Raw genomic sequence first — 16,449 nt, 5'->3', positions numbered from 1 at the left:
TTTATACACATGTTTCATATTTATTGTGTGCAATCTATTATTTCTATTTCACACTAAGATGCCATGATGAGTTTTGTTTAAAGTATTTCAAAAATACAGGTTGTTAAAGTCTACTTGCCATAAACTCTCTTCTTACAAAGTTTTTCAAGAGTTTGTGTTAGGATAGATTTTATTGTATTCAACAAGTGAATATAAGTTGAGTGATTTATGACTTCTCTCATATTTTCATTTGTTTGTTGTGATTTTGTCACGGATTGCCAAAGGGAGAGATTGTTAAGACATATGTGATTCAATGTTAGGAACATATGTCACTATTTTATCTAATTGGCTAATCTTTTGACAAAACGCATTTTACTTGTAATTGGGTAGATATAGGATATGTTTAATACTTCAAGGAACAAGGTTTCAAGTTCAAGTGTTAAAGCCATGCAAGTCTGTTCAAGAATCAAGTGAGAAAGTGCTGGATTTTAATTCTCGACAGCTAGCATCTATCGAGGTTTAAAAGTTGTTGAAACTCGTGGCTCGACAGCTAGCTCGATAGATGACTATCTATTGAGGTTTATGAAACTTAGTATTTCAGAGTTGATTTTCATCCAATCCGTGAGTATGTGTTTAGGCTTTCTTTTCTCACAACCCTAAACATATATAAGGATTGTTTTAAGGGCCGTCACAGCTGATGTAACTCAATGCAAAAGTTTTTCACAAGCATATTGTGAACCGGAAACATATGCCCAAGTTCATCTTTTTCTTGAAGAAGTTGCTGTATTTGTACACCGTAGGGTTTTATGACCAAAGAGCTTCTTGATCTTCATCGTGTGATGAACTGAAGAACTTTGCAACCAACATCCTTCTCAAGTTGGTGATTAAGTCGCGTACTGAGATCCGTGCATCTATTGGTTAGTCACGTACTGGGAGCCGTGCATTGAAAAGGAGAGATTGTCACTACAGAACAAGTTCAATTGGATATTAGGGTAAGGGTTCAACTGTAGGTTAGTATAAGGTATTGGGATTCCTTTACTTGTAACCACTTGTTTTGATAATAGTGAATTCTTAGGAGTGGTAACCTTAAAATCACTCGGTGGGGTTTTTGTTGTGTAGGTTTTCCCCATTCGTAAACAAATCACCATGTCATTTAATTTCTACTGCACTTTAGTTAATTGGTGATTTGTTTGTGCTACCACGCATTTTGCATGTTAATTTAATTAATTAATAAACTTGGTTAATTAATCAATTAATTCATCACAAGAGGTCAATACATTCTTGGCCTATCATAATTCAAGCCAGAACTAACGCAAAAATAATTTAAAATGTAAAAAATAAACAACCGGCCAAATTACCTATCAAAGACATGCTAATGGAAGCCTAACTGAAAACCAAAACTAACTATAACTAAATATAAACCAATCCAACCAAGAAATTCAAACCTAAATCATATTCAATCCCCAAATTTTAAAACGAAAAAAAAAAAAAAAAAAAAAAAACAATAACTTTACCGGTTATGGTATACGCTTATCTCTGTATGTCTTATGGACTCTATTTGGTGCGTGCTATTCCAACAGGAAAAGCCTAAAATAAGATTGAAGAAGGAAAATAAATGTTAGAAATGGAAATACCCAATGATTTCAATCTTACACTTATTAAATCTCAATGATTTAGTGATTTTTGTAATCTTAAAAAAAAATGCAAATATCTAAAATTGAGGAAACAAACATTTTGATAGAAAACCCAAAAACCCGAAAAAAAGAAAAAAAAAATGAATCAAATCTAAATCTATTCAACCAAAAAAAAAATTAGAGTTTTGAGATGCATACGAAACAACCTTTCACAATTTAATTGGCAACGTGGATTAAAAATTCTAGAATAAAACAAAAGACCGATTAGTAATTTTATCAAACAAATTGCATATAAAATTGTTCGCCTAATACATTTAGATTTTAAATAATCCAAGTTGAATTTTGACTTTTATCCACAATAAATCAAGGGAAAAATCCCTAATGTTACCACCAAAAAAATATAGAGGGATAATTTGAAACCAAAGCATCCAAAGAAAGAGAATCAACCCATCTTTTTTTTTTTTTTTTTTCAAAAGGGGTAAAAGAAGAAGCCTAGAAAATTAAGTAAGGGGAACTGCAGGTTTTGAATTCAAAAACATAGAAGACTTGATCACCAACTTGAGAAGGATGTTGGCTGCAAAATTCTTCAGTTCATCATATGATGAAGATCATGAAGCTCCTTGATCACAAAACCCTATGGTGTACAAACACAGCAGCTTCTTCAAATAAAAGATGAACTATGTCAAATTCTGTCTCCGGTCACAATTTGCATGAACAAGACTTTGCCTCACACTTGTGCAACTTATGTCACCTTTGACGGCCCTTAAAATAATCCTTATATATGTTTAGGGTTGTGAGAAAAGAAGACCTAAACACATACAGATTAGATGAAAAACAGTTCCAAAAAACTGAGTTTCATAAACCTCGATAGATAGCCATCTATCGAGCTAGCAGTCGAGCCACGGGCTTCAGCAACTTTTAAACCTCAATAGATTCTAACTGTCGAGCTTTAAAATTCAGCATTTTCTTACTTGTTTCTTAAACAAACTTGCATGGCTTTAACACTTGAACTTGAAACCTTGTTTCTTGAAGTATTAAACATACCCTAAATCTACCCAATTACAAGTAAAATGCATTTTGTCAAAGGATTAGCCAATTACATAAAATATTGATATATGTTCCTAACATCAAATCACATATGTCCTAACATTTTGTAACAAAAAATTTGTTTATTGCTTTTTTGTAACTATAGGGCACTTGCATCTCATAAACAGTTAAAAGAGTGGTTAAACTTTACATATGTTGCAGCCTGTAAATAGCAATGAAGCATAAATTTTAGTTTCTGCCTATTAGAGGAACTTTCATTCATATTTCCCACACACACCCTCAAACTTCCAACCCTTGGCGACACAATTTCATCATTTTTTTTTTTTTTTATGTTGCTCTTTTCTTTTTTTGATCTTATAAAATTTGGGGAATTTAAAACATGATAATTTACTGTTTGTCAGATTGGAGACAATAAGGGTTTTTATTTTAATTTTTTCATCAGACTTCCAATTCTATGTATTTTCTGAAATGTCTTTCAATTACCTCATTTTAGTGGGCAAGAAAACGAGTACAAACTACATTTAACGCTTACCATAAAAATGATTTTTTTTTCTCTTAAGCTCATAGTGCAAGTTACAATAATATATATACCCAAATGAATTTTCCAACTAACATGGGTTGAATTCTCTTTTAGATTGTAGATTGATACTAAAATTGTTGAACTCATTTAATTCTCCTTTGTAGTACATCACTACCACAAATGATTTACAATTTCTTTATTTTTATTATTATTAATTTTTTTAATGGCAGTAGGTAGACGCCTTACAATTGGTAAACAACTAAACATACATATACATTAGCCTTATCAATTTTAGTATCTTCTACTTGGGCTTTTACCAAATTTTTCATTTTTTTACTCTTTGATCTTCCATGGAAATTTGGCAACACCTTATTAAAAGATAAGAAAAATATGACTATATTCTAATAGATATTTTCCTTTTTTTTTTATTGGACTTTGTTTTATAAGTAAAATTTTGATTTAGAAATTTTGATTAGACATGTTTAAAGGAAAAAGAAATGATAAGAGCTATCTAACACTCATTCATGTGATCTAGATTTTAGATGGTAGAACTAATTTCGCATTTGCATGTGATCTCCATTTGGAATCAATTTAACATCAACATTTTGTTCTGAATCTTCTGATATGTCCAGGTATGCAAAAAGATCATCAATGGCTTGGTTGCTTACAACATTAGACCCATAAAGACTTTTAAAAGAGAAAGCATGAAGTCCATAAACAAAGGGTTAAACTATTTGAATTTTGGTTTATTTTAGGATTTTAAATGTTATTTTGAGTTATGAATCTAAATTTTTATGATGTTATGAAGAAAGGTATTGGTTTTTCTTTTGATATAAGTTTAATTTTTTCCGGTTATTTAAAATTGTGTTAATATATATTATTATGATGAAGTATTATTTACTTTTGATGATGTTGTATAAAAAAGAAAAGTACTTTTGATGATGCTATAAACAAAGAACCAACATAATTATAAAAATCTCATGCATTTGCACGAGTTATAAGCTAGTGTAGTTAATGTGAGTGCCTCTAACCTTGGGATAGGGAGATTTATTTTTTTTGTTTCAAATTTTGCACACCAAAATGATCTTGATTGTGGTTTGACCTTCCTTCCACAAAGCACGCATGAAATGCAATACCAACCTATCATTGTATCACAATGTTGCTTATTGTTGCAATACAGTAGCAATTCACATCTTGCAATGAAATTTGAAGTTAATATTTATTTTTATTTTTAATGTAAATGATAAGTATGATGTATTATTATTTTTTTCATGTAAATGATGAGTATAATTTGAAATGATTAACAAACTTGTTTCATAGTACCACATTCAATGCATTTGATCTCTGTTATTGTCTTCATATTGTTTAAAGATAAATCCTCATATGAAAATCGTTTTGCAAGTACTTTTGGTATTTCTTGTACAGGATAATGTTTTTGACCATTCCTATCATTGAAGTTTTTTTAAAGAAAATATTATGTAAATTGTATTTGTGAGACAGCATATGCTATTTGTCAAACTTTTTTTATTATCAATAATTTTAAAAATATGCACTTGTCAGTTATTTCAACAACCTCAGGAATCTGAAGATTTATTTATATTTTTGTTGCACTGGTCGATGACGAAGAGAATTTGCCTACATAAATTGCATAGAACAATTTTTCATGAGGAAGACATGTTTTCATGAAAATGAAATTTTCTAGAAGTGGGTAAGAGTTTTGGCCTTGATCTACAAGTGGGACCTAGGTCATTATATGTAAGGTAATAACTGGGCTTGAGATTTTCATAAGGTTTGATCTATTTTTAAAATGTAGTCCATTTTGTAAAGAATAACATTTGTTCTAATTGTCAAGAGTGACACATATTTTAAATAACTGTAAAAATAAGATACTATGATCTATTCGGTAAGAGTTAACAAACTTAATGAAAAGAGGTTAGAAAGGCTAAATGCAAAATTAGAGCGCTACATGGCAGAAGCTAATGCACTCTCACATGAGGTCTCTGCTTGAGGTAGGATAATTTGTCATTATGGAGGAAATGAAAAAATTTAACTCCTCTTCGCATATCAACTCAAATAGACTTTTTGAGGTAGGATAATTGTCCTGCCTGATTTCTATTCAATGACCCTAAGTGGATTTTCTTCATTTCACTTGAAATGAATTGAAATGGAAATAGCCAATTTTAATTAAGGTTCTGTTTTAAAGTTTAACAGTGTACAAAATATCACGTCATTTAAACTTTAAAAAAATTACGTGACATTGAATATTCCTTTTAAATTAATAATATTTCATTTAAATCATAAAATAGATCTAGATTAAATGGAGAGAATCTTAACATTTAATAATTGTACTTGCACCAACAAATGAAGATGTTAGGGAAATATTTTATTTAATTGGTTAATCCTTTGACAAAATGCATTTTACTTGCAATTGGGTAGACCTAGGATGGGTTTAGTACTTCAAGAAACAAGTGTTCAAGTTAAGTACTGAAGCCATGCAAGTCTAACCAAGGAACAAGTGAAGGAAGTGATGTTCATTAAAGCTCGACAGAAGTCTCAACCGAATCCTTTCTATCGAGATTTAATGTTGAAGCTCGACAAAAGCTGTATCTATCGAGAATTAAGAAATTATATTTTTTAGATCTAATTACACGCATATTCCTATGTATTTGTGTAGGGTTTCTTTTCACTCAACCCTAAACATATATTAGGATTATATTAAAGGCCGTCATGCATGCATTGTGTGACTAGAGGCAGAAATTGCTTTAGTTCATCATTCTCTCTGAAGAAGCTAATGCGTCTTTACACCAAGGGTTTTGTAACCAAGGAGCTTCCTGGTCTTCATTTTTTATGAACTAAAGAACTTTGTAGCCAACAATCTTCTTCAAGTTGGTGAGTTAGTCACGTACTGGGATCCGTGCATCATTAATTAGTCACGTACTGGAATTCGCACATTGAATGGAGAGATTGCCACTACAATACAAGTCCAATTGGGTATTGGGGTAAAGGTTCAACTGTAGGTTAGTATTTCGGGATAGACCAAAAGGTTTGGTAAGATTCATTATACTTGTAACCGTATGTGATTGATAATAGTGGATTCTCGGGAGTGGTGACCTTAAATTCACCCGGAAGGGTTTTGCCTCGATGGTTTTCTCCATTTGTAAACAAATCACTTGTGTCGAATTTATTTTCAGTTGCATTTAGTTATTTGGTGATTTGTTTGTGCTACCACGCTATTGCATGTAATTCGACTAATTCATTAACTTGGGTAATTAATTAATTTGCAAAGGGTCAATTCATTTTAACCCAACAGAAGAGGTATGGACTACCAAGCTTTTAAAATTATTCATTTGTTTTCTTATTAAATTATACATAATTAAGGCCTAAATATGTCTCCAAGAGCCTTGAAATTCAATTGATTTGCAAATTTTGGTATTTCTAAGAGAGATATCCGAGGTTCAAATTCCTCCAGCCCAAACTATTAATGTACAAAAAAGAAGACCTAAATATGTCACTCTAGTTATTTTAACTTTCTCATGCCACATGAACGCTAATTTTTTTTCCCTAGTAATATTATCTTGGATTGATCATGAAAGCAAGTTAAACTCTTTTTTTTCTAATAATGCTACAGATACAATAATTATGCTCACAAATTTTTTTACCATTTGCTAAGATAGTTCACAGTGATTTGTTAATGATTTTCTATGGTTTTAAAAACCGGTATCATCAAAGAACTGGTTTTGGTCTCGATTCTTGATTTTATTCAGTTTTGGGAATTTTACCAAACTGAATTGGTGCCTAGTTGAACGAACTGAATCGGCTAGTCCAGTCCAATTTTTAAAACTATGAATTTTCACATTGACCCACCACTGACACCATTTTCTATAATTTACAACTTGCAGCTTCAGTAGTTTTGTATAACAAATTATAAAGAGAGGATTTACATCAATTTTTATTTTCCCCTAGAAGAAAGGAGATGTTAGAGTTTCTGTGGATGGGTGTAAAATGAACTTTGTTTTCTTTGTCAATCATGAATATAACATCATTTCTATTGTGAGGACACATGTTCATTAGTGGCTCTCATAAGTAGAACAAAAAAACTCTCACGTTAGCTCTACCCATAGTTGAGTATACGCTTTATAGTAGTGAATGAAGTGATTGTGCACATCCATAGTTGCACTAAAAGTAGTTCGTACACACCTTAAACTAAGCACTACGATAATCCGAGCAATTGATGGAATCAAAAGAAAGTATTCCATGAGATCAATTTGACAATAGAAATTGGACCTACCATAGCGAAAATCCAACTAAAGAAGATGAAAATCTGGGTCTCTAGTTTACAAATGAAGTTAATAACCCTTGCAAGCAATAATATTACAGTGGTATACATGACATACAAACTTTAAATTATGAGCAAAACTTAGATATAGTACCTTAGGTGCAATATATTAGATACCCCTATTAAAATTAAAACACCTGTCCACTTACTTAACAGTAAAAATGCCATTTTCTTCTCCGTTTATTTCTTTTCCTTCTTTTATTTTTCCCCTGTTTCAAACTATTTTGGGCATTCAAAATTTTCTCAAGAAATCAAGATTTTCTATCCAAACAAACACTAAAAAAATTACAAATCAAATTTAAAACCCATTCTAAAACACACAAACAATTTCAACATGGCACATATCAGAACCCACGGATCTACAAGCCCTCATTTCCCAAACCCAAATGAAATTCTCAAGCTTTCATAACCTAATCAGCAAATCAACCAAAGGATAAAACAAAAAGAGAGAGAGAATGGCGACCATCAATGGTAGAGGCCCCTTTGACCTGTGCTGCCATGTATGGTGGCCATACTCTTGAGGTTCCAGCATGGTTGAGCTTGAGACAGAATCAAGCTTAGGAGAAAGAAACCTGTGAGATTAGAGAGAGAGAGAGAGAGAGCTATCCTTCTGTGGCTCACAGTGGTCGTTGGCAGCAGCTGAGGTTTGGCTACATGAAACTTGGCCACCACCACTCGATCTACTCCGCCACTGGCTTAATCTCCTCTTCATTCTCTCTCCCTCTATCTCTGATGAACACATCAATTTGTGGTTTATTGATATTTTGTTGGTTTGATTGTTGCTGTGTGAGAAGTACTTGATGTTCATAAACATTTTCTAATATTTTATCCAGCTACCAGCAAAGGCTTCAGTTTAATGGAAGGGAAGAAGACGTTAGGAAAGTGAAAATTTCAATCAATTTAAGCGAGAGAGAAGGAAAGAGAGAGAGAGAGAGAGAAAGAAAGAGAAGAAAACAGTTTTGGGGTTTTGGGGTTTTCTCATGGGAAGTCATAGTTTGAAACAGGGAAAAATAAAGGCCAAAAATGAAAGAAGGAAAAGAAATAAAAGAAGGAAAAGAAATAAATGGAAAAGAAAACGGCATTTTCACTGTTAAGTAAGTGGACAGGTGTTTTAATTTTAAAAGGGGTACCTAAGGTACTGTATCTAAGTTTTGCCCTTAATTTATTTACTATGCCAACACAATTAACATCTTCATTGATTTTGAAAGCTCAATAGTGTGTAATACTATAGCTTGTTTAGACCCCCAATTTTAAACTTACAGCTAAATTACTTTTAACCTATTCAACTAAGTGCAGAATAAGAGTAATTAATGCGCAATTAACCTAGACTACTACCTAGTGCATATGCATATATAAACAACAAGTAAATATAAAGCACAAGTAGTAAGGAAAAAGAGATGCAAACACAAGATAACACCAAGATGTGTTATCAAAGAGGAAACCGAAGTACTCGGTGAAAAACCTCTCCACGGCCCTCCAAGCCGAAATGATCCACTAGTGAATAAAGTTGGATTACAAGGATATCAAGAAGATCCTCCAAGCCTAATCTACCCATTGTACTTGAACCCTCCGAGTTCCAACTCTTAACGAATTTCACCGAGTTCTGCAATTAGCTCTAAATTGCATCCACTATAGAATGGCTTCTTCCAATGCTTCCCTCATGCACCAAAACACCAAAACAACTCTCAACACTCAAATTGGGTGAGGTATGTGTTTGGGTTAAAAACATTTCAAAGATTTGTAATTAGAGAGGTAGGAGTAGAGGAAAATTAAGAGAAATGTGTAGATGATTGTGGGTTTACAATCTCTAACTCTCAAGTGTATTTTTAGGGTTTTCTCTCTAAGATTATCCTTACAATTTCGTGGGTAATGTGAACTTTTATAGTGTGGGTAAAAAAATGAGTCAAGCACACTAAACAGGCTGGCAGTGCATTGCGCAGGTCATCTCGCGAGTTGGCCTAGTCGCGAGATGAGTCGCGAGATGTCTCCTAGCATTTGACTCTTCAGCTTCCAGCATATACTTCTCATGTGGTTTTCATGAGTTGTCCACTCACAAGCCAATCACGAGCAAGTTGCAAGTTGTCTTTTCTTCACAGTTCTTCACCAAATTTCACACTGATAGGCCAAAAAAAACGAATTGATCCCTTGTGATAAATTAACCAATTAATTTAGCCAAGTGAATTAATTAAGTTAATTAACATGCAAAGTGTGGTAGCATAAACAAATCACCAATTAAACTAAGTATGCAGCGGAAAATAAATTGATACGGTGATTTGATTACGAATGGGGAAAACCTATATGGCAAAAACCCCAACGGGTGATTTCAAGGTCACCATTCTTGAAATTCCACTATTATCACAACAAGCGATTACAAGTAAAGGAATCTCAGTACTTTATACTAACCTACAATTGAACCCTTACCCTATTACCCAATTGGACTTGTTCTGTAGTGACAATTTCTCCTTTCGATGCACGGCTCCCAATACGTGATTAACCAATTACGCATATCCCAGTACGCGACTTCAATCACCAACTAGAGAAGGTTGTTGGCTGCAAAGTTCTTCAGTTTATCCCAACGATGAAGATCAAGAAGATGATTGGTCACAAAACCCTACGGTGCACAAACACAACAACTTCTTCACAAGAATGATGAACTAGGGCAAAACTGTATCTCTGGTCACAAATTGTTTGAACAAACTTTACTCAACACTTGTACAACTTGTGTACTCTTTGACGGCCCTTAAAATAATCATTTTATATGTCTAGGGTTGTGAGAAAAGAAAACTCAAACACATAATCATGGATTAGAGTCAAAACAGAATTGAAATTCTGTTTTTCATAAACCTCGACAAATACCCTATCTGTCTAGCTATTGTCCAGCCACGGGGCTGGAACAGCTTCTTAAGCTCGATAGATGGCTAGCTGTCGAGCTAGTTGTCGAGCTTTAATGACAAGCACTTCTTCAACTTGTTTCTTGGACAGACTTGCATGTCTTCAACACTTGATCTTGAAACACGGTTTCTTGAAGTATTAAACACATCCTAGATCTACCCAAATATAAGTAAAGTGCGTTTTGTCAAAGGATTACTCAATTACATAAAATAGTGACATATGTTCCTAACAAGTGAATCATATATGTCCTAACATACACACTTAACCCTTACATTAAATCCCACAAATATACAGGGAAATGATTTACTAAATATGAAAGCTTGGATTTGTGCTAAAACACAAGAACTTGTTCAAACCCCCAATAAAAACTTATGACTAGATTGATTTTACTCTAACTTAGACTAAGTGCGAAACAAGAGTAAATAAGCGCAATGAATTGATAACACTACCCTAAACCATATTCATCCATCATCAACAACAAATGAAAGTTTAAAGAGTAGGGAAGAGAGATGCGAACACAAGATAATACCGAGACATGTTATTGAAAAGAAAACCGAAGAACTCGGCGAAAAACCTCTCCGCGACCCTCCAAGTTGAAATCGATCCACTAGAGAATAAAGTTGAAGTACACGAATAACAAAAGACTCTCCAAGCCCAGTCTACCCCATGTACTTCAACCCTTCAAACTCCTGCTACCAATGGACTTCTCGGAATCTTGTCTTCTCTAGCTTTCTAGATCCCGCAATTCAGCCCGATGTCATCCGCCAATGAATGGCTCCTTCCAGTGCTTCCTAGCAGCACTAAAATCTCACTTAGCACTCAAAATGGGTGTAGTAAGTGTTTGGGCTAGCAACCTCTCAAAAATCTAGAGATGAAAAGGTAGGAGTTAAGGAAAACTACAAGGAAATGTGTAGATGATTGTGGATATAACAATCTCTGACTCTCAAGTGTATTTTCTAGGGTTTTCTTTTTGAAAAACACTCTTTACAATTTGTGGGTAATGAGAGTATATATAGTATGAGTAAAAACTCGGTAAAGCAAAATACAACTTTTTACCAAACAAAAACTTTCGCGGGTCTTTCACGAGTTGGCCCTTCTCTTTAGACAGTCACTAAATTGACAGCTTGGCATGATTTTTCATCTTCCAATCATGTGCTCCACATGTGGCTTTTTCGCAAGTTGTTTCTCGCGAGACAATCACGAAATCCACTTATTCAACTTTTAAAACTTGATTTTTCACCGATCTCTCACACTCATCCCTTACAGATAAACCCACATACATACCGGGAAAATGATTGAAGAAATTACAATCAAATTTGGTACGAAATTAAAGCCCACACAATATAGTTGGATATCACAACTTTACAAAATACAATCAAATTTGACACTGAATTAATACCAACAAAACATAATTGAAAATTACAACATTTATCAACATATGATTTATAAAGTGTATATTAAACCCAAAATCCGTAACAAAGTTACCCTTGTTATACAGAACTTGCAAACATGGTTTTATTTAGATACACGTGCGTAATTAAGTCACTAATATTAACCATTGCCAATCTATTTTGCCATGGCAATTAACATTTCCACGGATCTTTATCAATGGTTTAATATCACATGACTATTTGATCACAAAACCATTTCAGGTACAACCAGCAGGACCAAACCCAACTCTCCCTCCTGCAACATCATACACCACCTCCAACCTTCTCTGCTGCACATTCCCAAAAATCCCAATAGAATCATTATCACTGTTTCCAGCAAAAGCCAAACAAACCTGCGAGATTTTTTGAGCGAGAAGTATCCCCGACACATCCAAATCCACCTTCACATTACCACTAAACAAAAAGCTTATCTTTGGAATCGAAACTGTCTTGTATTTGCTAAGATCATAACATGTATCAAGCAACGAAAACCCACTTGTCAAAGGGTAACTCTTCATTTTAGCCTTAAACGCCGCCTTCAAGGCGCTATAAGCATCCTGCGGCAAACGTGTTATGACAGTCCCAGAATCGATAACGGTGCCTGCATTCGAAAAAACTGAGGTTGCAATCGATAACTTCTTTCCACCTACAGTGATCCCGAGTGTGTTGAGGCCGTAAAATGAGGTATTTTCAGTGAGTTTCGACAAGGGAGTGAATTTAATGGCACTTGAAGAACTAGCAGTTTTTTCAAACGTGAGGTGACCAGTAGCGCTAGAAGTTGAAGGAAGGCAATAAGAGAAGACACGGTTGTATTTTGTTGTGGTTTGTTGGATTAAGGAAAGTGGGTCGCGACCGAGACGAAGTAATCCTGCTGCACCACCAAAGAGACCTTGATTTTTTTTGCCACAGCCGAATAAGAATTTTTTGAACACATCTGATGATGTTAAGGTTAGCTTCTCTTTGCCGAAAAATCCCATAGAAAATGATTTATCGCCGTATTGTATGCTGTATACACATGTCGAGGAACTGCAACGTGGCGAGTATCCTGCATTATCACAAATTTTTTTATAATAATTATTATTCTAATATTATTATTTTTGTGTGTGTTTTAATAAGTATTACTGTTTATTAAAAAAAATTATTATTTTTTTACATTCGTTAATGTACACTTTTCTTTTTTTTTTTTTATTCTATTTATATGGACCGCAGGTATAAAAAGTAGTATTAATTTATTATAGGACTTTCATTCACAAAAATACTTTCCAAATTTACACTTTTCAGTTTTCACTCTTGTTAGCTTTTGACCAAAAAGAAAAAAGAAAACTAGTAGCCTATTCTATGTTTAAGAAATTATTATACTTTATTTCTTAGAATAATATTTTAAAAGAAAATTATTAATTATTAATTAATTAATATGCAACATACTTTTCAAGTTTTCAAAATTTTAATTGTTAACTAGCTTCACACGCTCATGCGCATACTCAAAAACTCTTCTATTTTTTTGTTAAAGATAAATAATTTGATAGGAAGATAAATGTGAGGATGATTTTTTATTTTATAAAAAATAAAATAGTAAACATATAGTTGCTTTGAAAATGTTCAGTCCAAGCAGAAGAAGCCTTTAAATAGTAGTATATATAATATAAATATTAAATAACAAAATATTTCTTAGAAAATGATAATTAGCCTGTATAACTATGTTTAGATAAGACACCAATTAATTTTTGATGTAGCATCGGATCAAATCCTAGATTTCTTATTCCACTATAATTGTGGCTATGTCTATGGTTACCTACATATAAAGGTCTCAAAATTATCAAATACCTGTGGCAGAAGAGAGTTGGGAGCACACAGATGAACTACACGAAATATTTGAATAAGTCGATGATTTAGATGGATCAAAGGTTGGTTCCTTTTGTTGGTAGCAAGATTTTGAGCAAGGTCGGCATTGAGTCCAAGTAATGTCGCTACCAGTATCAAATATGAGTGTTAAGTCCCTTTTTGGAGTGCCCAGGCCAATGGTCACAACGTAGTTGCTCGAGCCAATGGTGCTACCAGACTTGGCTGGGATGGTAGTGGCCTTTGATGCACGTAAACCATTAAGACCCAGCGTTTTTGAGAGCCTGGCGTGAATTGAATTGACCCTGGATTGGTCTTGTTCGAGGATTTCAGTCATAGTGGGTGCTTTAACTTTGTCTTGGTTGAGTTGAGAGCATGGGCCATGTTTGTCTACCACTGTTAAGGATGCCCTTTTATTAGAACCTGCATTTTAATTCGATATCGATTAGAATTGTTTTGACATATAAACAAATTCATACAACTGTCGATTATTGTATGTTTTCACCAAACACAACTAAAATAAAATTGTTTATTCAGGAAAAGGTAACAATAAGTGGTTAACCAAAAGAATACATGCCAAATATCAATGAAATGGATTGTTGACCAATTCACACGCTTATAGGATTTTTTTTTTTTTTTTTTTTTTTTGGGTTATGAAGAAAAAGATAATAGGACGATTATTCAAGAACCCGTGACAGCCAAAAAAAATCCTACTTTGACCAAAAATTGTAGGGCCTATGATTTGTCAACACAAATTTTACTTACTTTTGTCCTTCCACCCATCTAGAAAAAATGAAATCTGAATAGGGCAGGCATAGTTAGGTTCATTCCCATAGTGATTAGATGGGTCATCAAAGGATTCTTGCCAGCCATCAGGTCATTAGTTTCTAAAGCGAAATCTTTGAAGTGTGGAAAAGAATTCTTATCTTATGATTAAATCATTTATCATAATATTTGTCACAATTTAATGAAATTGTCAACTGTGAGAGTTGGACAATTACTTTTACAAAAACTAATCGTTTTTCATTTAAAAAAAAAAACTTTTGTTTTTTCAATTATTATTTGGAAAGGGAGATGGAGGGGTAAAAAGAGAAGGAGGAGAGTGACAGGTCGAACCTGTGGGAGATAGGGGAGATATTAAGGGCTAGTGGGCTAGAAGCCCATTGACTCAACAACGCATATATCTGTTAACTTCCCATGGCAACTCTCCTTGAGTGATATGCTTGACATAATCGGACTCATAAAAGTGAATGTGAAATAACGAGTATGAAAAGGTGAACGTAAGAGTATAAAGCCCGGAATTAGATTAGGTCGAGTGCTCCCGTGCATTGTAACATTGAACCTATTGAAATTTTGACTATTATCAACCCTTGCCCCCTATTGCAATAGTCATATCCGCTTTGTAGAACCACCTACCAATCATAGCCTTTTATGACACACCATAAAATGCCATCTCAAAGCCGCCAAGTGATTATTAAATCATTACCTAGCTGTGGCAAAATATTTTACCCTTTCCCAATTGCCCCATGAGAAGGATACCCCAGCACCTCTTGTAGTGTTTGCCTACTGAGCTTCTACTCTCACCAGCCCTCTTCTCCTATTTTTACCTTTAAAAAATATAAATAACAATCCCAAAACTTTATGGAAATAAATGTTAATCCTATTTACCAAATAACGTCCGCTAACATTTTGTGAAAGAAAAAGTTTTACTATTAGTATTGCTCATTGGCAATTTGTTTTTAAACCTACCCTCACTTCTTTTGCTCGAGTAGGTTTCTCCAACTTACAAGAATCTAATAAATTATAAATTATAAGACATTAAGACTGAAAAAAATAATAACTTATAAGAGTTGGAATGACTATAATAATAGCAGTATTACGAGAATCTAGAGAGAGAGAGAGAGAGATAGATGAAAGTTGTATGAGAAACCTTTGGTAGAAGGGCTGCAAGTAGTTGACGGTATTAGAGAGTTGACATTAAGGGTATGCATATGAGTAAGATGTTCGCTTTCCAACTCTCTTGGTTGAAGGGCAAATCCCAGGTTGTCCAGAGTGCAAAGAAAAACAAGAACGCTAAGGAAGAGAAACCTAAGGAAGGAAGTGGTGGGAGTGGCCATTGTTTATACTTTATATCCTTAGCTACTACGTTGCTATCTTACTAATATGTGCACTCTTAGTGTCATTCTTGACCTTAATATTTATAGGCTTATTGGTGATAGATGCAAATCAAAATCATGCAATAGATCACCAATTTTTCGGAGTCACCCACTTCAACATATACAAGCGTATTTAACTTTACTTGAGGACTTCTTTTTTTCTTTAATTTCTTTTTTTCCATAAACGGGATTAATGGATTATTGTTAACAGCAAATCTAGAAGTCCACAAGAAAAAAATCAAACAAACCGTGAGCTACACGAACACAAACAGCAAGTAATTTTTTTATTTATGCTATTTGGCTACTTTATACAATTGTACTTGCAACGATAAATGGGGAGATAAGGGCCTCCAAGCTTTAAAATTATTGCTCATTTAATTTCTTGTTAAAATTTATGTAATTTTATTGAAATATGTGTAATTAATACCTAATTAATGTCATTCTAAATACTTTTTAACCTTTTTTTTTCCTACGCCACGTGAACATCATTTAAACAAAGAGCACTCAAAGTAGATGCCTAAGATCATTATTATTGGTGGTGCTAAAAAACCATATTGCTATTTTTAGCACCATCAATTACAAAACTGGGGCTGCATTGGTGGAGCCAAAACCAAAA

At 33.6% G+C, this 16,449-nt stretch overlaps 1 protein-coding gene across 1 annotated transcript; it reads right to left on the bottom strand.

Annotated features, from left to right (window-relative positions):
* Nucleotides 1-11,858: 11,858 nt before the first annotated feature.
* LOC115974803 (aspartyl protease family protein At5g10770-like) lies at nt 11,859-15,874 on the bottom strand. Its single transcript, XM_031095326.1, has 3 exons — nt 15,608-15,874; nt 13,663-14,100; nt 11,859-12,883 (listed from the first exon to the last, which is right to left on the bottom strand). Exons 1-3 carry the CDS (start codon nt 15,792-15,794, stop codon nt 12,057-12,059), a joined length of 1,452 nt encoding a protein of 483 aa, XP_030951186.1. The 5' UTR covers nt 15,795-15,874; the 3' UTR covers nt 11,859-12,056.
* Nucleotides 15,875-16,449: the final 575 nt, after the last annotated feature.

The sequence above is a fragment of the Quercus lobata genome, chromosome 2, assembly GCF_001633185.2.
Source record: "Quercus lobata isolate SW786 chromosome 2, ValleyOak3.0 Primary Assembly, whole genome shotgun sequence".
NCBI classification, from domain to species: Eukaryota; Viridiplantae; Streptophyta; class Magnoliopsida; order Fagales; family Fagaceae; genus Quercus; species Quercus lobata.
Note: the sequence above shows the minus strand (reverse complement) of the source record. Positions and strands in the feature narration are given on the sequence as shown.